General features: G+C 45.6%; 1 protein-coding gene across 6 annotated transcripts in view; it reads right to left on the bottom strand.

Moving 5' to 3' along the window:
• The window catches only part of ATP8A2 (ATPase phospholipid transporting 8A2), a 631188-nt gene that overhangs the window by 38718 nt on the left and 566338 nt on the right, over positions 1-26132 (bottom strand). For all 6 annotated transcript variants that reach the window (XM_005286691.4, XM_065581436.1, XM_005286690.4 and 3 more), the window contains one exon: positions 9240-9328. In XM_005286691.4, coding sequence (XP_005286748.2) covers positions 9240-9328 — 89 coding nt within the window. The remainder of the gene's footprint in view (positions 1-9239; positions 9329-26132) is intronic.

The following is a 26132-nucleotide window of genomic DNA, read 5'->3' as shown; positions in this document are numbered from 1 at the left end:
CCCACACCCAACAACCCTCCAGGTTTGCTCCCAGGCTCCTTCCCTCAACTTCTCCATTACCCTTGACTCTGCCAAGCCTTTTTACTGCTTCTGAGGGGTACAGGAAATATGCTTCTGTATTGTAGTTTAAATGAATTACTCAAAGTTCTGTATTAATATGCCTAGTAAGGAATCTATATGTCAAAAAAAAAAATCCTGAATTTTTTTTGGTCTGTATTGTTACAGACATAGTTGCTGACAGGTATTTTGAAATAAATTACCAAAATAATTGAAACTGACAGGATTATATTGTGTCATTTTGATAAATAAAATACGTAGAATTTTAAAATATTGGATGCAGAGTTTTTAAAATTTTGGTATAGAATTTTTAATATTTTGGTGAAGAATTCCCCAGGGAGTAAGAATTTGGACTTTTATAAGAAAGAAACAACCCCTATATATTTCCCCAAGCTAAAATTGGGTCCAGAGTTAACAATGTGATATTAGAGCCAAGAACTTAATAGTAAGCTTCCTCCTCTTTCTGAAAAGAAAGGAAAATTTTCCACATTTTCTTGATTCAGTAAAGAGGTTTCAGGCACAGAGCTGCAGGGAACATGGGAGATAAGAGGTATGTTGACAACTGTAGCCTACATAACAAAGGAAATATAAAACTAGCTGAAACTTGCCAACATTACAAATTTCTAGAATGGGATAGTGTCCCCGTTTAGAAATAAAAAGATTTGCATGGGTCTGGAAATATACTTGTTCTTGTCCCTTTCAGTATTCTACCAGATGTAAACTGTACTCTGCACTTACTCTGTTCTGGCAGCATTCCGTACTGAAATTTAGCATATGTCTTTTGGGTCACAGGAATGCCCTTTCTGTGGACATATGTTTCATGTCCAAAAGGAACTGAAAGGGGTAAACTCCATGACCATGAAAAGTCAGAGCTTCTGGAATTTTATGTCTGACAATGGATTCTGCTGAATTATAGACAGCAGCATGTAGTCCCTGCTGCAGAAAAAATCTGTCTAGTCCCTCTAATTTCCAGGGGCTTTGGTCATAGCTCAAGTTTTGCATGGCAAGCCTCTTGAAAAGGAAACAGACCTTTACTCCTTACATATGGTAGTGCTGATAGCTGTGTCATTTCATTTATCCTAGTTTAAATGTTAATGGTGTTAATTTTACAGCAACGTCTAAAAAAAATCTTGTTTGGGAGAACAGATTCCTTGCTTAACATTGATAGGGGCCTCCTGTTTAAAATCTGTTGGACAATACCCAGTAAATCAATCTATATTTGTCTAGTGAGCTTCACAATCTATTTACATTCCTGATCTGAACTAGTGAAAAGACACTGTTGCTGAAATCTCACTAAAAAATATACAAAGAGGAATTATTCAGGCTAAGTCAGTAATAGACATTTAATGACTAATAGTTTCTGATGACTGGCCCTTTATAAGATTTTACAATGCTTTAGCCCGAGCACTGATAAGAAGAGAGGGCAACTTGAGGACACAAGTTTGACCTGCACTAACTGTCTAGACAAACATTTTCAAAACTCAGCTGGCTAATGTTAGACACCTAAATCCATATTCAAGACCGGTTCCTGCAAACAGTTACAGACGTACCTTTAATCATGAAAGTAGTCCCACTGACTTCCAAGTGGGTAAAATTAAGCAATGCATAACTCTGTGCAGGATTGGGGCCTTAGTCACACTAATTAACTGACCAGTTTTTCAGAGGTGAAATCAGGCCACTTACATGCCTTACTTTAGGTACTCAAGTTGGACACTTTGGCCTCAGTAATTGTTGGACTTGTTCTACCATTTTCAACAGAGATGTCTCATTGAATACAACAAAAACACTGCAGTACAATGCCCATATTAAATCATATCAGGCTCCAATGGAAATGTTATATTACTGACATTAACGCTAGGCATGGTAATGCAGCTCATGAAAGTTATTCCAATGAACTTTAATGGAGAGAAAGGAAATATTTTTAAAAAAATTGTTATTGACTTTTGGTAGGCAAGTACAACAATTTAATTTTGCATTACTGTCGAGCCCACAGAAAAACACATTTACAGTATTTATACATGTAGCCTGATTTATCCTTTTATACTGACATTTGAGATGTGTGTGTGTGTTGTGGAAGTTGTCTTACTCTCTACTGTATTTTCTCGATTCCTTCTGTACCTTCTACTCTTCCTCCTAAAAAGGAGATTTCCTCAGCTGGCAAGGAGCTTGATCCGGGGTGTACAGATTACAGGTTACGAGGCTTTCACCTTATGGCTTTGTGACAAATCACATATTAACCTTGCTATCCTCCTGTCATAACTATAAAGGGAAGGGTAATAGCTGTCCTGTGTACAGTACTATAAAATCCCTCCTGGCCAGAGACTCCAAAATCCTTTTCCCTGTAAAGGGTTAAGAAGCTCAGGTAACCTGGCTGGCATCTGACCTAAAGGACCAATAAGGGGACAAGATACTTTCAAATCTTGGGGGGGGGGAAGGCTTTTGTTTGTGTTCTTTGTTGGGGAGTGTGTTCGTTCTCGGGACTGAGAGGGACCAGACATCAATCCAGGTTCTCCACATCTTTCTAAACAAGTCTCTCCTATTTCAAACTTGTAAGTAAATAGCCAGGCAAGGCGTCTTAGTTTTCCTTTGTTTTCTCAACTTGTAAATGTACCTTTTACTAGAGTGTTTATCTTTGTTTGCTGTACTTTGAACCTGAGACTAGAGGGGAGTCCTCTGAGCTCTTTAAGTTTGATTACCCTGTAAGGTTAATTTCCATACTGATTTTACAGAGATGATTTTTACCTTTTTCTTTAATTAAAAGCTTTCTTTTTAGAACCTGATTGATTTTTCCTTGTTTTAAGATCCAAGGGGTTTGGATCTTGATTCACCAGGAGTTGGTGAAAGGAAGGAGGGGGAAAGGTTAATTTCTCTTTGTTTTAGATCCAAGGGGACTGGATCTGTGTTCACCAGGAGTTGGTGGGAGGAAGGAGGGGGGATGGTTAATTTCTCCTTGTTTTAAGATCCAAGGGGTTTGGATCTGTATTCACCAGGGAATTGGTGAAAGGTTTTTCTCAGTGCTTCCCAGGGTGGGAATCCAGAATTGGGAAATGGTGGCAGCGGAACCAGAGCTAAGCTGGTAGTTGAGCTTAGAAGTTTTCATGCAGGCCCCTACATTTGTACCCTAAAGTTCAAAGTGGGGATCCAGCCTTGACATGGTGGCAGCGCGGTGGGATCATTTTAAACCCAAAAGCCAGTGAGATTTTTTTTTTCCTTCTAGCTGCTTGGAAAGCCCAGCTGGAGGTAGATAGATGCATATCTTATCTCTCCTTGCCTGAAGGCAGAGGTGTTAAGTTTTTTTAACAAGGTCCTTTGTTAAGAGAAGGGTTCAATTAGCAAACTTGACTGGTAAAAGGACTTTACAAGCTGAATTGTTTTTTTTTTCTTTTTACATCCTCGGGAGTAGCTAGTTAGAAAGTCTCTGTTAACTCAGCAGCAGCCAGAGCTGAGAGCTTCCCAGTTTCAGTCAACTGCAGAGGAGGTGACCCAGCACAAGAAAACAGGAAAATGACTACCAAAGAAGTAGCTAAAAAAATAGAACTGGCCAAACTAGAAGCAGAAGAAAATGAAAGAAAACATCAGAGACTGCTTCAATTAACAAAACTCAAGACAAAGCAGAGAGCAAGAGAAGAAAAAGCCAAAAAGGAGGCCCATAAAAGAGAGATGGAGCTGAAAAAAGCCAAAGAGGAGGCTCACAAGAGAACTATGGAGCTGAAAGAAAAAGAGATGGAGGAGAGAGAAAAAGAAAGGAAACATGAACTGGAACAAGCAAAGGCTAAGCAAGCTTTCACCCCCATCCCTGTTCCTAAGCCATCCACCAGGGCCCCGTCTGGGTTACCAGAGACCCAGACAAAGGTGGTGGAACCGGATCCCCTGCCAACGACTGCAACAGCCGTTGTGGACCCAATCCCAGAGACCCAGCCAAAGCCAGTCCCAGAACCGGAACTGACAACGCAACCAGCACCAGAACCATTGCGAGCCCTGAGTCCAGCGCTTGCAAACCCGTCTACAACTCCAATGCCAGAGGGCACCAGCGAGCCTGACCTGGCGGAAGCAGCAGATAACCCTACCCAAGAGGCTCTGCCAGAGCCTGAAATACCACATAGTGCACCAGCGGACAGCGGTTCACAGTCAATGGAAACAGCCCCAGCACCTGCATCGCTTCCAGAGGGACCAAGCCCCAGTCCACAGTCCAAGGAGGAACTGATGTCTCCAGCATCAAGGGAACAGTTCCAGGCCGAGCAGGAAGCAGATGACAGCCTTCAGAAAGCTTGGGCGGCGGCGCGGCGCACCCCACTGCCTCTCAGCTCTTCTAACCGATCGCGGTTTGTTGTAGAACAAGGACTTTTATACAAGGAGACTCTTTCTGGTGGGCACCAGGAAGACTGGCATCCTCAAAGACAGTTGGTAGTTCCCATTAAGTATCGGGTAAAGCTCTTGAGCTTAGCCCATGATCATCCCAGTGGCCATTCTGGGGTGAACAGAACCAAGGACCGGTTGGAGAAGTCCTTCCACTGGGAGGGAATGGGCAAGGACGTTGCTAATTATGTCCGGTCTTGTGAGGTGTGCCAACGAGTGGGAAAGCCCCAAGACCAGGTTAAAGCCCCTCTCCAGCCACTACCCATAATTGAGGTCCCATTTCAGCGCGTAGCTGTGGATATTCTGGGTCCTTTCCCAAAGAAGACACCCAGAGGAAAGCAGTACGTACTGACTTTCATGGATTTTGCTACCCGATGGCCGGAAGCAGTACCCTTAAGCAACACCAGGGCTAAAAGTGTGTGCCAGGCATTAACAGACATTTTTGCCAGGGTAGGTTGGCCCTCCGACATCCTTACAGATTCGGGAACTAATTTCCTGGCAGGGACCATGGAAAACCTGTGGGAAGCTCATGGGGTGAATCACTTGGTTGCCAACCCTTACCACCATGAAACCAATGGCCTGGTGGAGAGGTTTAATGGAACTTTGGGGGCCATGATACGTAAATTTGTAAATGAACACTCCAATGATTGGGACCTCGTGTTGCAGCAGTTGCTTTTTGCCTACAGGGCTGTACCACATCCCAGTTTAGGGTTTTCACCATTTGAACTTGTGTATGGCCGTGAGGTTAAGGGGCCATTACAGTTGGTGAAGCAGCAATGGGAGGGGTTTACGCCTTCTCCAGGAACTAACATTCTAGACTTTGTAAGCAACCTACAAAACACCCTTCGACACTCTTTAGCCCTTGCTAAAGGAAACCTAAAGAATGCTCAGGAAGAGCAAAAGGCCTGGTATGATAAACATTCCAGAGAACGGTCCTTCAAAGTAGGAGACCAAGTCATGGTCTTAAAGGCGCTCCAGGCCCATAAAATGGAAGCATCGTGGGAAGGACCATTCACGGTCCAGGAGCGCCTAGGAGCTGTTAACTATCTCATAGCCTCCCCCACCTCCAACATAAAGCCTAAGGTATACCATGTTAATTCTCTTAAGCCCTTTTATTCCAGAGAATTAAACGTTTGCCAGTTTACAGCCCAGGAAACAGATGACGCGGAGTGGCCTGAAGGTGTCTACTACGAAGGAAAAAAGGATGGTGGCGTGGAAGAGGTGAACCTCTCCACGACCCTTGGACGTCTGCAGCGACAGCAGATCAAGGAGCTGTGCACAAGCTTTGCACCAATTTTCTCAGCCACTCCAGGATGGACCGAATGGGCATACCACTCCATTGACACAGGTAATGCTCACCCTATTAGAACCCCACCCTACCGGGAGTCACCTCATGCCAAAACTGCTATACAAAGGGAGATCCAGGACATGCTACAGATGGGTATAATCCGCCCCTCTAAGAGTGCATGGGCATCTCCAGTGGTTCTAGTTCCCAAACCAGATGGGGAAATACGCTTTTGCGTGGACTACCGTAAGCTAAATGCTGTAACTCATCCTGACAACTATCCAATGCCACAGATGAGCTATTGGAGAAATTGGGACATGCCCAATTCATCTCTACTTTGGACTTAACCAAGGGGTACTGGCAAGTACCACTAGATGAACCCGCTAAGGAAAGGTCAGCCTTCGTCACCCAGGCAGGGGTGTATGAATTCAATGTACTCCCTTTTGGGTTGCGAAATGCACCCGCCACCTTCCAAAGACTTGTAGATGGTCTCCTAGCAGGATTGGGAGAATCTGCAGTTGCCTACCTCGATGATGTGGCCATTTTTTCTGATTCATGGGCAGAGCACCTGGAGCACCTGGAAAAAGTTTTCGAGCGCATCCAGCAGGCAGGACTAACTGTTAAGGCTAAAAAGTGTCAAATAGGCCAAAACAGAGTGACTTACCTGGGGCACCAGGTGGGTCAAGGAACTATAAATCCCCTACAGGCCAAAGTGGATGCTATCCAAAAGTGGCCGGTTCCAAAGTCTAAGAAACAGGTCCAATCCTTCTTAGGCTTGGCTGGATATTATAGGCGATTTGTACCCCACTACAGCCAAATCGCCGCCCCGCTGACAGACCTAACCAGAAAGAAACAGCCAAATGCAGTTCAGTGGACTGATGAGTGCCAAAAGGCCTTTAACCAGCTTAAGGCAACACTCATGTCTGACCCTGTGCTAAGGGCCCCAGACTTTGACAAACAGTTCCTAGTAACCACAGATGCGTCCGAGCGAGGCGTGGGAGCAGTTTTAATGCAGGAAGGACCGGATCAAGAATTCCATCCTGTCGTGTTTCTCAGTAAGAAACTGTCTGAGAGGGAAAGCCATTGGTCAATCAGCGAAAAGGAATGCTATGCCATTGTGTACGCGCTGGAAAAGCTACGCCCATATGTTTGGGGACGGCGTTTCCAACTACAAACAGACCATGCTGCGCTACAGTGGCTTCATACCGCCAAGGGAAATAACAAAAAACTTCTTCGGTGGAGTTTAGCTCTCCAAGATTTTGATTTTGAAATACAACACATTTCGGGAGCTTCTAACAAAGTGGCTGATGCACTCTCCCGGGAAAGTTTCCCAGAGTTAACTGGTTAACAATTGTTCTTGGAATGAAACATATTGTTAGTTTTTATATAATCAGTAGTATGTCTAAAGGTACATGTGTCTTATTAACTCTGTTTTCTCCTAGAACTCCAGGAAGAAATCACAGCCAGTGTGGAACCGAACATCCAACACTATCTGTGATTTGGGGGGCGTGTCATAACTATAAAGGGAAGGGTAATAGCTGTCCTGTGTACAGTACTATAAAATCCCTCCTGGCCAGAGACTCCAAAATCCTTTTCCCTGTAAAGGGTTAAGAAGCTCAGGTAACCTGGCTGGCATCTGACCTAAAGGACCAATAAGGGGACAAGATACTTTCAAATCTTGGGGGGGGAAGGCTTTTGTTTGTGTTCTTTGTTGGGGAGTGTGTTCGTTCTCGGGACTGAGAGGGACCAGACATCAATCCAGGTTCTCCACATCTTTCTAAACAAGTCTCTCCTATTTCAAACTTGTAAGTAAATAGCCAGGCAAGGCGTCTTAGTTTTCCTTTGTTTTCTCAACTTATAAATGTACCTTTTACTAGAGTGTTTATCTTTGTTTGCTGTACTTTGAACCTGAGACTAGAGGGGAGTCCTCTGAGCTCTTTAAGTTTGATTACCCTGTAAGGTTAATTTCCATACTGATTTTACAGAGATGATTTTTACCTTTTTCTTTAATTAAAAGCTTTCTTTTTAGAACCTGATTGATTTTTCTTTGTTTTAAGATCCAAGGGGTTTGGATCTTGATTCACCAGGAGTTGGTGAAAGGAAGGAGGGGGAAAGGTTAATTTCTCCTTGTTTTAGATCCAAGGGGATTGGATCTGTGTTCACCAGGAGTTGGTGGGAGGAAGGAGGGGGGATGGTTAATTTCTCCTTGTTTTAAGATCCAAGGGGTTTGGATCTGTATTCACCAGGGAATTGGTGAAAGGTTTTTCTCAGTGCTTCCCAGGGTGGAAATCTAGAATTGGGAAATGGTGGCAGCGGAACCAGAGCTAAGCTGGTAGTTGAGCTTAGAAGTTTTCATGCAGGCCCCTACATTTGTACCCTAAAGTTCAAAGTGGGGATCCAGCCTTGACACCTCCTATTCCACTCTAGTGAGGATCTGCAATTCTAGCCCCAAGCCTGGAAGAACCCTGGGCCTTCCTCTGTAGAACATAATGAAACAAGGCAGTACCTTTAATAAGGAACATAATGATAATGCTTTCTTCAGATCATCATTCTTTTTCTTCTTCAAACAGAAAGGAGCTGCTAATATAGTGATACAAAACACTACCTATATTCTGAGTCCAAGAGAATCACTTAATTTAGGCTGAATATCAAGAAAAAAAGCCTAACAGATCTTAACAGTCAGGAATATGACATTTTCCAAGGGAAGAAGTGGAAACCTGATAGCTTGAGACATTTAAAACTAGACTAGACAAAAACATCAGTAATTCTACAATAAAGAACAATCCTGCTTTGCAAGGAGATGGAGTAGATGATGAAATCAGTCTCTTTCATCTCTACCTTCTTTGAGTCTGTTACTTTCCTCAATGCTTCCAACTCAGCTACACTTGATCTTTCTTGTGTGAGGGAAAGAGTCATTAGGACTTTTCTCCAACAGTCAAGTCCCAGGACTATTGTCCTCTGTCCCAACTATGTCCAGGAAGCCTCACTGTAGAAGGAGAGGCCTCAAAGTAGCTGACAAGCCAGTGGGTGTTTGCAAGACTAACAGACTTAAAATGAAACGGACAGACAAAATACAAAATAATTATCTATACAGAGAGCCACTGTTTCTCTGCCTACAAATTAACGTACTGTTACGTTCCACTTTCTGGATACCTAGCCAAAATGAATAAAGTTTTGGTCCCCTTTAATGCAGACAGGACACCTTTGGGGCCTGAAGCAATTGGCCTGTTAGAATTATACAATGCAAATAATCACAACAAGAAAGAATTTTATTGACCACAGTGAAGCATGTATCCTTGGAAAGTACTTCATGGATATCTTGGCTATTAATCCACTTATATTGCTTGTGTTATTACAGATGATGAACTCACACAGCTTTTGAGTTAGATTCTATAAATATTCTTTTATGAATGTCACTATAATTTAGCATTTAGATAAAGTGTTAGTAATTGTGTGATTGAAAGAAACGGAACTGAATAAACAATAGATGAAGAATGATTTCTACAACAAATATAATTACTGTTGTATCCTTTAAACTTACGCTCTCCATGCCACATCTTTAACAAGGCACGCAGTGGGCACCAGAAATAAACCAAGCCAGAAGTATCCACATCTCAGCACCATTCCTGCCTATGAAGAAACAGAAATAATTAAGGGATGGATCAGCTTCATGTCATAGTGAGTAGGTGGTTGTTTGAAAAGAATAAGTAGGTGACAACATTATTAAATAGGCAGACAGAAAATAATCTCATTGACTTCACTGGGATTTGGATCAGGCCTATAATAAATAAATGGTAACGATACCGCTGACCATCTTTCTTGCCCTTTGCCACCTAATCCTTCAGGACTCATTTGAACATTCCAGATCTCTGAGTAGCTTCAAATAACTGTCATTTAAAAACGTCATCAATTGGCCACAGAAACGTTTCAGCCTTCTCCCACTTAAATATGGAATTTCCTCCCAAAATGTCTCCTACCTGAGACCCAGGATGGGCCAGATTCACACCTGTCCCCATGACAAGTTTTTCATACCTTCTAATATCTCACATCCTTGCAGGATTAGCAACAAAAGCATTATAGTTTGGACAGAGTTATTTCCAGAATTCCAATGGGGCCCAGCACTCACGTCTAGCCCCGGAAGGCTCCAAGATAAATTTACTTAAAGTCATGGCAGCGCTATTTATAGACAATCTATTCTAGGTAATATTTAGAGTTTTTTTATGTCTCCCCTCTGAACCTTGTACATTTAGACTAATGGTAACTAGGAGACCTCACTACAGGTTGGAGGGATACAAAAAATAGTTGCTATAAAAATATTTAACTAAATGTGGTTTTTCTATAAATGTGACATATATAGGATATGTGATGGTGAGGTGTGGTGTAAGGGTTTTATCAGAACTTCTTGGGAGCAGCTACAAAACTCATTTGTTCTCTCAGTATTCGTGAATGATGTTCCCATTCCATACTTAATCGTATAAACCTTCATCCCACATTATCTTGTATTCTATGCAAAATACTCACATACACACAAGCGCATGCACACATACAGACAGACAGACAGACACACACACTCCTCTTATTTATTTACATCTCTGCGGCATCCAATGGCACCTATCAGAGTAGGATCTTGGTGTGTATATACACAGACTCATACAAATGGAAGAGCAGGCCCACCACTGAAATGCAGGCATGTTTAATTTAACTATGCAACACCACTGCTCAACAATTTTGGGAAGAAGTGAAGAAGAACATTGTGTGTATCTGAAACATCAGGGGAATTTAGGTAGATGTAGAGAGTGAATTTAGATATGCATGGAGTGTAAAAAGAATATAGACTCTGGAATTTGGGCTTGTGATAAGTACTGTAGGATTTTCAGTTACACTTGGTGGTCAGGACCTTCATTTTACACTTCAGTAGAAAAACAGTCCTCAAACCATGCAGAGGCATTGGATCATTATTAAGAACATAAGAACAGCCATACTGGATCTATCTATGGACCAATGGTCCACCTAGCCCAGTATCCTGTCTTTCACAGCGGCTAATGCCAGGTGCTTCAGAGGGAATGCGCAGAACAGGTAAGCATCAAGTGATCCATCCCTGTCGCCTATTTCTAGCTTCTGGCAAACAGAGGCTAGGGACACCATCTCTGCCCATCCTGACTAATAGCCGCCATGAACTTATCTAGTTCTTTTTTGAATCCAGTATTGATTCTGATTCTGGAGGGAAAACAGACACATTTTCAACTGCTAGTGCAACTTCCTGTAGCACCTGGAGTTCTCCTTGGTCTCTCATTATTTGATTTGTTTACAGGTGGCCATATCACAGTGCAACCATAGTTAGCAACAACTTGTCCCTTATTAGCACTGGTTTTAGGTAGGCATTCCTGAATTCATTCATCAGTTGTTGGATGTTAAATCCTCCACACTATTTCTGGAGAGACAGATTAGTGGTAAACCTTTTACTGCAACAGAGACTAAAATATACTGAGTGCTAAAGAACTTATGGGTTTTATGGATACTTTGCCACCCACTAGAACAGGAAGTAAACAAATTCCAGTCTGAGAATCAGTTCTAGTCTATTTGTGATCTCTCATTCCTGCTTTCAGATTAGAAATGCTTTCATCATATGGCCAGTTTTGATGTGTGATGCTTATCTAAGGAGGGGAAATCTCTATAGCCTATTATAAACCCAAAGGCTGAAATATAACGTAAACAAACAAAAAGTACTGGCAAAATACCCTCCTAATTACCTTGTTACTTTGCCTTGGGTTTGCTCTTTCAGTCCTTGCATGATCCTGCCATCCTTGCACATACTAGAATTCCTTACTTACGTGAATATTCCCAGGGCTGCCCAGAGGATTCAGGGGGCCTGGGGCAAAGCAATTTTGGGGGCCCTTTCCATAAAAAAAAGTTGCAATACTATAGAATACTATATTCTCGTGGGGGCCCCTGTGGGGCTCGGGGCAAATTGCCCCACTTGCCCCCCTTTCCCCCCCCCGGGCGGCCCTGAATATTCCCAGTGACCTCAGCTGGACTACTCACACAAGTAGGGCCTAGTGCAAGCATTGCAGGATGAGGACTCATATACATTTCCTAATATTTGTGCTTTTGATATTTTATGCTGTGTCTTTTGCCTTCAGTGTTGAATTTTGCCTTGCTGAAGTATTCTTAACATACAGAACAGTCTGAGAACAAATTAAATAGAAATTTAAATATAATTATTTTACAGTCTTGTCAATTTAATTAATGGTTATCATAGGCAGCAGGTATAATAGGCCAGGGAAGGCTTCGCAGCCGCTGCCACGGGATGCCAGATTGCAGGTTTTTACTTTTTACTTACTATTATGCGCTATTCAGGTTCTGGGGCAGCTGAGGAGGTGGTATCTGCTATTCAGCTTCCTGGGTTCATCAGTAATCTCTCTGGACTGCAGGAAGATTATTGAAGAACATGGGAAGCCGAGTAGCAGATACTGCCTCCTCCGCCTCCTTGGAACTTGCCTGGCGCATATAAAAAGCTCAGCGTTCTTCCACTGGGAGGCTGGGGGGTCAGGGAAGGGAGGCATGCTGGCACAGCTGGGGTCTCAGGGCAGCTGGCATGGCTCGGGGTGGCCCGGGGCTGGCGCGGCTCAGGCCAGTGCAGCTGGGGCCAACCTGGAGCTCCTCCAGTGGCGGGAAGGAAGGAGCTTGGGCTGACCGGCTGGTGTGGCTGGGGCAGGCCCGTGACTCCTCCGGCGGTGGCGGGGGGCTCAGGGTTCCGACCGCCCCGAGGCTTCTCTGGGAGGGGAGGAGGGGGAGGATTCAGGGCTCTGGCTGCGGGGGGGGCGGCGGGGCCTCCTGCGAAAGGGGCAGGGCTGGGGTGCTAGCCTCTCTGAATGAAGGGCCCACCCGCTGCCCGTGACATTGGTTATGATTAAGTCATCAACCTTATCATTTAAATTAAGGTGAATTCTCTGTATGTTCCCAAGAATCTCAAACTAAATGCTTTTGCTTGTGATTGTGCTCTTTATTTGTTCATTGTGAATAAATAAAATGTGCGATGACAATTGAGTATCAGGGGGTAGCCGTGTTAGTCTGAATCTGTAAAAAGCAACAGCGGGTCCTGTGGCACCTTTAAGACTAACAGAAGTATTGGAGCATAAGCTTTTGTGGGTCAATGCCCACTTCATCAGACGCGTCTCGTCAGACGCGTGGGCATTCACCCACGAAAGCTTATACTCCAATACTTCTGTTAGTCTTAAAGGTGCCACAGGACCCTCAATGACAATTGAATTATTCAGTTCCTCTGCCCCCCTCACTTTGACACTGATCCTATCTGTCAGCCTCTCACACAATTGCCTGCAAGCCACACAGTCGCCTCAGCTTGGTACAACCTCTATGAACCTGTCTGTAAGACCCCTTCCTTGTCCACATTTGTTCCTCTCGGGTTACATCTACATTGCAATAAGAGACCCACAGCCCTGGCTGGCCCAGGTCAGCTGACTCAGGTCAGCTGACTCGGGCTCATGGTTTTTTTTATTGCAGTGTAGACATACCCTTAACTACCCATTTCTGCCATTCTGTTTACAGTGAACCAAGTTGACTTGTATATACATCACCTATTGTTGTTCCCCTCTATTTGTCTGTCTGTCGTTAGGGACAACCATGAATGGAGGGGTGGAAAAACAAAATTCTGAGTTCCTGGGAGGAACATAACATTTCTTATCTGCCCTTTTACAAATTGGCGGTAGGATGGCAGGAGTTTGCCACACAGTCTTTGCTGGACCCAGTAGCACTTCACTAATGGGTAGTGCATTCTGGGTGGGTGATGATTGCACAACGTGCAGGAGATCGTGATATGAGTTTTAACCTCCTCAAGAGGCAACTGGGTGGAGTCCACCACCCTCTTCACAAGGTCCTGGAACTGATAAAAATCATCAGACATCGATGGAGGTGGAGGAATGACTACCTCATCCAGAGATGAAGACAAAATAGGGCTTTGAGGGATAGACTCCTTGTCTGCCCTAGCCTCCTGTTCTTCAAAGGCCTCCTTATGTTGGGGGTTTGGTGGAGGAGACTATGTGACTTTACTTTCATGGTGCAGTGGAGCTGAAGATCTGGCAAATTGCTACCAATATGCTGCCCCCAAGGATCCTAGTATGGCCACTGCGGAGGCACATCTGGGGAGGGGGTGGTACCAGGACTGATTCCATCATCTCTGACTTGGGCAAGGGTCTTTGTCAAAGTATGGGTTGCTGTAATCATAGAATCATAGATTAGGGTTGGAAGAGACCTCAGGTCATCTAGTCCACCCCCTGCTCAAAGCAGGACCAACCCCAAATAAATCATCTCAGCCAGGGCTTTGTCAAGCCGGGCCTTAAAATCAAGGGCATGAGAGGCCCATGTGCACTTAAAGAGGAGCACCCACAGAGACACTACTTGAAGAAAAAGTACATCCTTATGTTTGTTTTAAACCTGCTGCCTACTAATTTCATTAGGTGACCACTGGTTCTTGTGTTATGTGAAGGGGTAAATAATACTTATTCAATTGCTCCAACCTGTTCAAGATTTTATAGACTTCTATCATATTCGCTCTTAGTCATTTTTTTTTAAGATGAACCTCTTCTCATATGGAAGCTGTTCCATACCCCTAATCACTTTTGTTGCCCTTCTCTGTACTTTTTCAATTCTAATATATCTTTTTTGAGATGGGGCGGCCAGAACTGCACACAGAATTCAAGGTGAGGGAGTTCAATGGATGTATATAGTAGCATTATGATATTTTCTGTCTCATTGTTTATCCCTTTCCTAATGGTTCCTAACATTCCATTAGCTTCTTTGACTGCTGCTGCACACTGAGCAGATGTTTTCAGAGAAATCCATGATGACTCTAAGATCTCTTTGTTGAGTGGTAACAACTAATTTAGATCCCATCATTTTGTATGTATAGTAGGGATGATGTTTTCCAATGGGCGTTACTTTGCATTTATCAAACATTGAATTTCATCTGCCATTTTGTTGCCCAGTCACCCAATTTTGTGAGATCCCTTTGTAAGTCTTTGCAGTCAGCTTTGGATTTAACTATCTTGAGTAATTTGTATCATCTGCAAATTTTGCAACCTCACTGTTTACTCCATTTTCCAGATCATTTATGAACATGTTGAACAGCACTGGTCCCAGTACAGATCCTTGAGGGACCCTGTTGTTTATCTATCTCCACTGTGAAAACTGACCATTTATTCCCACCTCTGTTTCCTATTTTTTAACCAGTTACTGATACATGAGGGATCTTTCCTTTTAACCCCTAACTGGTTACTTTGCTTAAGAGCCTTTGGTGAGGGACCTTGTCAAAGGCTTTCTGAAAGTCCAAGTACACTAGAGCCATTTGTTTGTTGATCTTGTCCACATGTTTGTTGAACCCCTCAGAAAATACTAAAAGATTGATGAAGAAAGATTCTTTCCCAAAAAATTGTGTTCATTTATGTGTCTGATAATTCTGTTCTTTCGTATAGTTTCAACCAGTTTGCCTGCTACTGAAATTATGCTTTTCAGCCTGTAATTGCCAGCATCATCTTTGGAGCATTTTTAAAAATCAGCATTGTATGACTCCAGTCATCTGGTAAAGAGGCTGATTTAAGTGATAGGTTACATACCACAGTTAGTAGTTCTGCAATTTCATATTTGAGTTCCTTCAGAACTTTGGGGTGAATACCATCTGGTCCTGGTGACTTATTACCGATTAATTTATCAACTTGTTACAAAGCCTTCTCTATTGACCCCTCAATCTGGAACAGTAGGGTAGCTAGCGGGGTGCAGGGGAATCAGCCGCTTCCCCCGCCTTTCCGAAAGTGGCCGGAGGAGTGGGGGGGGCGCGCGGCATATGGCCTGCAGCGCGGCCCGGCAGCCGCAGCCGGAGGAGCGAGGGGGGGCGCAGGCTGGCGGCCCGCAGCGTGGCCGGCAGCTGGGGGGAGGGAGGAGCGGCCGGAAAGCGTGGGTCTAGTCAGCTCCTTCTCCTCCTGCCCAGCGCTGCCTCCCTCATCTCCGCTGGGGAAAGGCTCTCGGGTCAGCCGCGGGCTCCTCTCCCCGACTGAGCGGCAGAGTCCGGAGCATGGTGGGTAACGAAGGGGAAAGCAAGAGAAGGTAAAAAGTCTCTGTGCGAGGCAGCTCGGCAGTGGGGACTCGCTGTCGCCTCCCTGCGCCCACCGGCTGCAACGGCGGCGGCTGGCAGGACCCCAGAGGGAGGGGGAGAATGGGACGGAGCCCTCCCTGCTCCCTCCTGCAGCTGCACACGGCGTGTGCGGAAGCAGCGGCGGCACGCACCTAAAGAGCGGTTGGACTCTAACGGCCGCCGCACAGTAGCGGTGGTTGGCCTGCCGGGCCAAAGAAACGGGAGCGCGCGCCCCGCCAGCTCTAGTTCTGGCCACTCCAGGGCCGGGGTGTGCTTGAGAGCGCGAATCCCCGGGGGTGGGTTACAGCGCCCACCGGGCAGCGTCTGGCACCCCCTAACTAGAATAGTTCTGCGGACTCCCAGCTCGTTACTCCGCTTTCCCCCTCTCAGTTTCCCCCTCTCCGCAGTGCGGCCGGCAGCCGCGGCTGGAGGAGCGAGGGGGGGCGCAGGCTGGTGGCCTGCAGGGTGGCCGGCGGCAGCCATGGGGGGGCGGTGGGTGCGGCAAGAGGAGCGGGAGGGTGCAGCATGGCAGCCGGCAGCTGCGGCCGGAGGAGCAGGGGGGGCCACGGGGTGGCACGGCAGGGCTGGAGGAGCCATGGGGGGGGAGGGGTGGTGCGGCTGGAGGAGGAGCCAAGGGGGGCACGTGGAGCGGCCGGAGGAGGAGCCAACGGGGTGTGGCCAGAGGAGCAGCCAAGGGGGGTGCCTTTTTTATGTTTGCGCCCCCTCCTCTTAGAAGCTGGCTACGCCACTGATCTGGAACAGTTCCTCAGATGTGTCACTAAACAGTATGGCTCAAGTGTGGGAAACTCCCTCACATCCTCTACAGTGTAGACTGATGCAAAGAATTCATTTAGCTTTTCTGTAATGGCCTTGTCTTCCTTGAGTGCTCCTTTAGCATTTCGACTGTCCAGTGGCCCCATTGATTGTTTAGAAGACTTCTTGCTTCTGATGTACTAAAACAAAATGCTGTTAGTCATGGGATCAGAAAATGGGATAATAGTGTGATTTAATTCTCCCATCTCCCTCAAAAAGAATAAAAGGAAACTATCTCTTAGATTTTCAAGAATTCTGAACTCCTGACTGACAAAGAATTCAACATCTGTTCTAAGGGGCAAATCCCAGTCCCACTGGAGACAGTAGAAGTTTTGCCATTGACTTCAATGAGAGGAGTCTTAAAACTCAAATCCTGCCCAGTCCACCACAGGTGAGAGGAGAGCAGGACTGCTGTGCACTGCAGCTCCTTCGGGTTTCCACTTGTGTCTCCAAATCACCTGGAGTTCCCCAACACCTATCTCAGCTACTCGGGGTGGGTGGTAAAGGTAAGAGTTGGGGCTAACACAAATAAGAAAATAATATCACAGTCAGTTTTTGTCTTCAACCACAGCCAGCCAATTAATTTTTTGGGAAAGGACATGTTAAACCACCAGAACCGTGTCATGATGTCCAATCTTTTCAGTTTGAGAGTCAAACGTATTATTTCAAAAAGGGAAAGGGGCCACAGTCAATACTCAGCAGCAGATTTTCTGCTCTTTGCACCACATCCAACCAGTACTGCTTTAACTTGTGCTGGAGCAGAGAATTAGGGAATCATAACTGATGGGGAGTTCTCAGCTTTTCCTCTCATCCAGGCTGCCTGATACGTCTGTAGGGGAGGAAAGATATTCTTAGCTCATTGCTTCCCTAGGCTCAGGCAGAGTCAGATGTATCTTGCTCTCCTTGGGACTCCCACAGCCTGGAAGAGAAGCAGGAAATGGAGCAGCCAAGGTTATTCTCTCCTCCTTCCGATGTGATTCATCAGGTGGCCACAGAAGGGGATGTGGATAGCAAGGACAGAAGCGGCTAGGTGTGCTCCCAGCTGAAGCTCACTCTAGAGCTGCTCTTGGGACTGAGGAGAAGCAGTGCACCAGCTACTTCATAGCAACAGAGTAAGTCAGACACAGATTTACAATCTCAGGGCATGGCTTAGGCTTGGTCTACACTAGGAGGTTATGTCGAATTTAGCAGTGTTAAATCGAATTAACCATGTACCCGTCCACACAACGAAGCTATTTAGTTCGACATAGAGGTCTCTTTAAGTCGATTTCTGTACTCCTCCCCGACGAGGGAAGTAGCGCTAAATTCGACATGGCCATGTCGAATGAAGGTAGGTGTGGATGGAATTCGACGCTAATAGCTCCGGGAGCTATAACACAGTGCACCACTCTGTTGACGCTCTGGACAGCAGTCCGAGCTCGGATGCTCTGACCAGCCACACAGGAAAAGCCCCGGAAAATTTTGAATTCCTTTTCCTGTCTGGCCAGTTTGAATCTCATTTCCTGTTTGGACATCGTGGCAAGCTCAGCAGCACTGGCAACGATGCAGAGCTCTCCAGCAGAGATGACCATGCAATTGCAGAATAGAAAGAGGGCCCCAGCATGGACTGATCGGGAAGTCTTGGATCTGATCGCTGTGTGGGGCGATGAGTCCGTGCTTTCGGAGCTGCGCTCCAAGAAACGGAATGCGAAGATCTACGAGAAGATCTCAAAAGCCATGACAGAGAGAGGATACAGCCGGGATGCAATGCAGTGCCGCGTGAAAATCAAGGAGCTGAGACAAGGGTACCAGAAGACCAAAGAGTCAAACGGACGCTCCGGATCCCAGCCCCAGACATGCCGTTTCTATGATTAGTTTGCCCTAGGCGCTCTACTTTTTAGTCCTTTCCAGTGCAGCTACTGGAAAATAAGGTCTATATGTTCGGGGATAGAACTGAAATCCTCATGGGACATCTCCACAAAGCTCTCCTGGAGGTAATTGGAAAGCCTTTGCATGAGGTTCCTGGGGAGAGCGGCCTTATTGCGTCCTCCGTGGTAGGAAACTTTTCCGCGCCAGGCTATTATCAAGTACTCTGGGATCATTGCCTCGCAGAGCATGGTGGCATATGGCCCTGGTTTTTGCTGGCTTTCACGCAGCATGTGGTCTTTCTCTGTGTCAGAAATCCTCATCAGAGTGATGTTGCTCATGGTAACCTGCTTTGAATTAGGGGAATGTTAGTATTGGGACTGATTGCCTGTTCCTTTACATAACTGTAACCGGCGGTTTACAGCCACGCGGTGGAGGCGGGAGAGGGGCAGCATACAGGGATCTTTCCCGGGGACAGCCGCGAGGGGGTGGGACAGGGGCAGAGTTCATGCTTGCTGGATTGCCGGCAGCAGGAACTGGCCAACACTAGGAGCATTGCTTTGAACGTGAAAGGAGGGCACTGCTATAATTTAAGTTTTAAGCAGCCAAAAGTCTACGGCTTACCATGTCAGCCTGCTACCCAAATTCCGCTGTCCTGCCCCGCTTGTCTGATCTCCACTGCAAGACCCCAGGCACTGAATGCGAAGGCCGAAAATTCGACCTTGTCCTGAGTGCACATGTGATAGGTGCTGTGCATGGTCTTGTTCACAGAGAAAGACTACGTTCATTGTTCACAAAAATGTATCTTTGTGAGGAATTCACTCCCTTTTTCCCATCCCACAGCTGCGACTGTCTCCTGACCTACCCCGGCATCCCCCTCCCAGAGGCTGGCGCAGATCAGGCGGAGAAAGAAAAGGACACGGGACGACATGTTCTCAGAACTTATGGGCTGCTCCCGAGCCGAGGCGGCCCAGCAGACCCAGTGGAGGGAGAACATGTCACAATACCAGCGATCACACAGCGAACGGGAGGAGAGGTGGCGGCAGGAAGACCAGCAGGCGACTCAAACGCTGCTTGGACTAATGAGGGAGCAAACGGACACGCTCCGTCGCCTTGTGGATGTTCGCAGGAACGGAGGTAGGAGGACAGAGCCCCGCTGCAGTCTATCTCTAACCGCCCTCCACCGCCACAAAGTCCTATACCCCCCTCACCCAAAGTCCCAAGAAGGAGGGGTGTCAGGGGCCGTGAAAACTGTCACTCCACCCCTGCAGACTGCTCAAGTACCAGAAGGATCTCATTCCTAAAAATTTGATAAGTCCTTTCCTTCTCGCCTCACCCAAGCCCCCGTCCCAGTTTCATCCCCTAACTGTGTAGTTGCTAATAAAAAATACGTTTCTGTTAATTACTGTTTCCGTCATGTTCTTTTAGAGGAGAGTGTGTTTGAAGGGGAGGAAGGGGGTTGGTAATTGGAGAGGACAGTCACCTTTAGCAGGGTTCAGATACGGGGGCAGGTTCAGCAGAAGGTCACACACACATTGCAGTCACTAGGCACCCTGGTCAGTCTGGGAGGTGGTTTTCATGTTCTGTGTGCGGGGGCGCTATGTCACTTTGTGGGGGGGGAGGGCGGTTACAGATCTTATGCAGTGGTCCTTAGCCTGGATCACAGAGCCACGCAGCAGGGGATCTGCAACCGTCCTCCCCCGCCCCAAAGTCACATAGCCCCCACACACATAGTCCCAAAAAGGAGGGGTGTCAGGCTCTGTTGAAACAACCAGTCCACCACTGCAGACCACTCTAGGAGCAGGAGCCTGTCAGTCCTTGAGTTTAGAAGTGTTCTTTCCATCACTACGCCCACTCCCCACCACAGTCTGCGTCCCAGTTTCAACACTTTACCGCGAAATCCATAATAAAGAAAACGGTGTTCATTAACAAAGTTCCATTTCTTTTATTTTTAAACGTGTGTTGGAAGGGGGGGAACGGGGTGAGCGGGGTATGTAACTGGAGAGGATAGTCAACATTAACTGGGTAAAGAAACGGGGGCAGGTTCAGCTTCTCTTTAAACAAACGTAATAGTCACAGGTTACCCTGCTCACTCAGGAACCTAGCTTTCAAAGCCTCCCGGATGCACAGCGCATCCCGCTGGGCTCTTCTAATCGCACAGCTGTCTGGCTGGGCATAATCAGCAGCCAGGCGATTTGCCTCAACCTCCCACCCTGCCATAAAGGTCTCCCCCTTGCTCTCACAGAGATTGTGGAGCACACAGCAAGCTGCAATAACAATGGGGATATTGGTTTCGCTGAGATCAGAGTGAGTCAGTAAGCTTCTCCATCTCCCCTTGAGACGTCCAAAGGCACACTCCACCACCATTCTGCACTTGTTCGGATGGTAGTTGAAGAGTTCTTTTTCACTGTCCAGGACGCCTGTATAGGGCTTCATGAGCCAGGGCATTAGCAGGTAGGCTGGGTCCCCGAGGATCACTATAGGTATCTCCACATCCCCAACAGTTATTTTGTGGTCTGGGAAGTAAATGCCTTCCTGCAGCCGTCTAAACAGACCAGAGTTCCTGAAAACACGAGCGTCATGAACCTTGCCCAGCCATCCGATGTTGATGTTTGTAAAACGTCCCCTATGGTCCACCAGTGCTTGCAGCACCATTGAAAAGTAGCCCTTTCGGTTAATGTACTGGCTGGCTTGGTGGTCCAGTCCCAGGATAGGGATGTGAGTTCCATCTATAGCCCCACCGCAGTTTGGGAATCCCATCGCGGCGAAGCCATCTATGAGCACCTGCACGTTTCCCAGGGTCACTTCCTTTGACAGCAGTAGCTCAACGATTGGGTTGGCTACTTGCATCACAACCACCCCCACGGTAGATTTGCCCACGCCAAAGTGGTTCGCGACTGACCGGTAGCTGTCTGGCATTGCAAGCTTCCAGAGGGCTATGGCCACTCGCTTCTGGACAGTCAGGGCTGCTCGCATCCGGGTGTCCTTGCACTTCAGGACAGGGGACAGCAACTCACCAAGTTCCAGGAAAGTTCCCTTACGCATCCTAAAGTCTCGCAGCCACTGTGATTCATCCCAGACCTGCAGCACTATGTGGTCCCACCAGTCTGTGCTTGTTTCCCGGGCCCAGAATCGCCGTTCCACAGCATCAACATGACCCATTGCCACTATGATGTTCACAGCGCGGGGTCCCGTGCTTTGTGAGAGGTCTGTGCCCCTCTCAGACTTAATGTCCTCACTGCGCTGCCGTAGCCTCCTCGCCCGATTTCTCAGCATGTGACTCTGAAAAAGGTGGACGATAAGGTGCGAGGTGTTGACAACGGCCATAACTGCAGCGATGATCGCAGCGGGCTCCATGCTCGCAGTGCTGTGGCGTCCGCGCTGTCACTCACCAGAAAAGTGCGCGAACTGATTGCCCGCCGGCGCTTTCAGGGAGGGAGGGAGGGCGGGAGTGACGGTTGAATGACGACAGTTACCCAAAACCATCCTCGACACATTTTTGGCCCGACCAGGTATTGGGGGCTCCACCCAGAATTCCAATGGGCAGCGGGGACTGCGGGAACTGTGGGATAGCTGCCCACAGTGCATCGCTTCCAATGTCAACGCTTGCCCCGTTAGTGTGGACTCACAAAGTCGAATTACTGTCCTTAGTGTGGATACACATGTTCGACTTTGTAATATCGGTTCCACAAATTCGATTTAAGTAGAATCGAACTACTCTCGTAGTGTAGACATACCCTTAGAGAACACAGTCTCGGTTCATAATTAAATACACATTTTTTTTCATTACACAGTTGCCCCTGAAAGCCTCAAGTGATGGCCAGGCTACAGCTTGGACATCATTGCTATAGATTTCCATAGGCTTCCAGTTAACACTTTAGGCCTGACTTCAATGGGAGCAAGATCAGGTCCCTAAATTGAAAAATCAATCACAAGTGAGTGGAACAATATAGCTGCACAAACCCCTTGACAAGCAACTGATGGATCTACACATTTCTGTAAATCTTCTCGGAAAGGTCTTCTTCCTTTAGGAATTGAATATCTGCAATCAATGCAGCCACCAGATCACACTGCAGCAAGACTGAAAATTCTGTAGCATGAAGATAAAACAACTTCTGTTCAGAAATGTGTACTGAAAGGTTTGCCTTTAATGCCTGCAGAGGCGTTACAGCACTATCCAGATTCTGGTGGGCACACTCTGATTCGCCAAAGAATGTCATATGAGGTCTCAAAGGAAAGTCGGTGTCACAGTGATCATTAATATCATTGTGAAATATATGTAAAGCTACGATGTAAGGAGTTATGTGTGTGTGTACATGTAAAATATGTTTTTAAAGTCCGTAACAAGGTATTAAACACAGCAAAGGTGAAAACCATGTTTTCCTTCAGACAGGAAATATGAAATGTTTATCTGTCAGGATGTAAATCAAGCATCGTAAACTAACACACGGGATGCCCATTTACATATGAAGTCAAATTTTAATGAAAAAATGTGAAGTCAACAGGAGAAAAAAGCCATTGGGGGAGTTATTCGGTCTACGGTACAGACAATGAACTTTAGGGGTATTTCTAGAAGGCAAAGGAGACACCCCATTATCCTGCATCTAAGAAGTAAACAGACAACTTGTTGACATTTATGAAAACAGGATCTCAGGCAACCTTGGTTGAAAATGCTGAAGAGGACTTTGGGTAAGAAACTTTTTTAGACAGGAGGGTAAGCTGTTAGTTAAGTTTAGTCTCTAGAAAGCATGTTATGATTTTGTATTACATGTAAACATTTGTTTCCAATGTCTTACTCAATATCTCCTGAATTTCTAGTCTTTGAAAATAAATATTGTTGTTTTCACTATAAAGATATCTCAGTGCTGTGGTGTTAAGCAAAGTGCTGCTGCTCCTGAGCTGAATCTTACAAGCTAGTATGTGTACTGTTCTTTGGGGACAGCAGATCTGGCATTTTTGTGAGTGTTCAGTGCACAAAGGAATGCTCGCAGAGGGCTCAGGGGTTGATGTGGGCCTGTCATTAACATGCCCAGAGGGAGCGAAGCCTGTGGGGGCCTGGAAGGTAGTGCTTGTGTTGCCAGAGGTTGGTGGATTTATGGAGCTGATTCACAGCAAGCACAGATAAGGTTAATTTATGTTAAGGGCAGGTGAGGTGCCACACAACCCTGGCTACCCCGGGGAGCATCACACCAGTGCACACTGGAACACAAATAGTACTAGCCACAGTCACATTACAAATCAGCTCTCAAACATGACTGTATTTAGGATTTTTTTTCAACTGTTACTGTAGTTAGCTCCATGATGGACAGATTTACTAGCTTCAGTGCTGACAGGTCTGATGAGCAGATTTACTAGCTCCCCTCTCAAACAGATGTGTAAGCAGAAAACGTGCCTGTAGCCTCACTGGCTAGGGTTAGTAATGAAGTGATAAACAATTTGAGGCAGAGGACCTGATTTTCCTCCTCCTTACATCTATGTAAATCAAAAGTGACTCTAATGAAATCAATGGAGATATGGTGCACCAGAGTATTTCCGAAGCTGAAACAAATAAGTACAACTTTTTCAGTAGCGTAAGAGTTCCCATTCTAAAATGACTCGGGTTAAGAGAATGACCTCTGGCTGGCTGGTGGCTTTTACACTGCGACACACCAGTCAGTGCTAATTAGGGTATTGTCTACTCTTTGATCTGGAGGGGTAAATTCCAGCTCAAGGAGACATACCCATGCTTGTTGTGATTGAGCTAGCACATTAAATATAGAGTGTTGCTGGGGTGGCACGAGGAGTTAGCTATCCTACCTACATACCTGTCCAAGATGCTAGGCACGTCTTTTGGATGGCTTGCCCCTGTTGCCACTTGTACCGCTGTGGCTATGCTCTATTTTTAGCACACTAGTTCAATCAAAGCTAGCACAGGTATGTCTCCTTGAGCTGGAATTGATCCCTCCAGCTCAAAGTGTAGACAATACCCTAAGTAGTACTGGTAGGGAAAAATATCGGTAAGATTTTTTTCTGCTATTTTTTCTTTTAATTTTGCCAATTACTACTAAAAAACCTTACAATAGGCTAAAACCAGTAGGATTTCCCAACCCCCCCCCCCCACACACACATCTCTTTTCTTTATCCCCAATGCCTCCTTTCCTCACTGCTGTGGATTTTGTTTTCCATTTATAAAGCTACATAGGAGGCATGGAGCATGCCCCCATCTAGTTCTTGTGATTAAGAAGTAATGTTATAATTGGCCCACCTACAGGTGATTCTCATGAAAAACTGACAGTCACATCATGGTCACTGCAGGGAGATGGGTTCTGAACAGGAGGAGGAGAAGGCTAGAAAGTAGAACAATAATACTAGTATTATCAAGTCTCACAATTCTGTCACGAGTCTCATGATACTTGTGGTTTTCGTAAAGCCCCAGCTTTAGGTATTTAGGTGAGAATCTCGGCTTTCTTTAAAAAAAAACTACGTTTCTAGCTCCCCTGGCTAGAGAAAAGCTTGAAAACATAACAAGTGCACCCTAGAGGCTCAAAAACCAGAAAGCAAATTAAAAACACCCATAATTATTATTTAATAAAATTATCTCATGTCTTTTTGGACCTTCATGATTTTTTAATTCGAGTGGCTGGCAACAGTGCAATACAAAAAACAATTAAGAAATCTCAGATATCTTCAGGAAAAACACACAGACACAGGCCTCAGTTACACTAGTGAAACTTCAATTAAACATTTACTTCTGATTTACACCAGGGTGACAGCAGAATGAGGCCCTTAGATCTTCTTCTCTTTTCTCTTATTCCTTTGTTATGACATTTTTCACAGTGCTAGGATATATTTTACTGACATAACATCATTTTTATTGTATTTTTATTTGCAATTTAAATATCAAATATTAATTTTAAAATTGCAATATCTTGGGTATACATTACTGGGTAAATGTAGCTCTGTTTTGTGTTAACTAGACACACACACATGCATCATTACCCAAGAAAATACACATTGATATGTCTCACCTTTAAATTAATATAAAATACAGAAGCTTCTCTGTGTTACTTTCCTATTATTACTAAGAATGCTAATCAGATTGTGTTTCAATTTGATTTCCTGGTTCATTGACAGTGTACACTACAATGTCATTTGATGCAGAGAATACAATGTAGAAACAAAACAATTCATTTACAAAGTTATTTAGAGGACACTGCTAGGTTACAATCACTTTCTTCTTTTGCTCTACCTCATTAGCCAGGATCAGCAGTGCAGACCCATACAGCATGTGTGACTGGCACAACTTTCACAAAACAACTGGCCAGGTCTGACATTCTTGGTTTGAAATCAGAGTTTTCCTTCCCCTAAGTGGGCTGCTTGCCACAGCCAAAAGCCCCATCTGCCGGACAGAGGCCCAGAGAGATCAAGTTACTTGCCAAAGGTCACCCAGGAGATCAGTGGCAAAGCCAGGACAAAACTCAGCTCTCCTAAGTCTCTCCAACTCCTGTACCCATTCCACTGCAACACACTGCCTCCCTTAGGAGACACCCACACGTATAGTACAATCACATTTTATGTAAACTGGCACCAGTGACATCTTTCAAAGATTTCTTTGCAGCGCGTCTCTTGAGTATATTACGATATATAATATAT

This window comes from Chrysemys picta, chromosome 1, assembly GCF_011386835.1.
Source record: "Chrysemys picta bellii isolate R12L10 chromosome 1, ASM1138683v2, whole genome shotgun sequence".
Taxonomy (NCBI): domain Eukaryota; kingdom Metazoa; phylum Chordata; order Testudines; family Emydidae; genus Chrysemys; species Chrysemys picta.
Note: the sequence above shows the minus strand (reverse complement) of the source record. Positions and strands in the feature narration are given on the sequence as shown.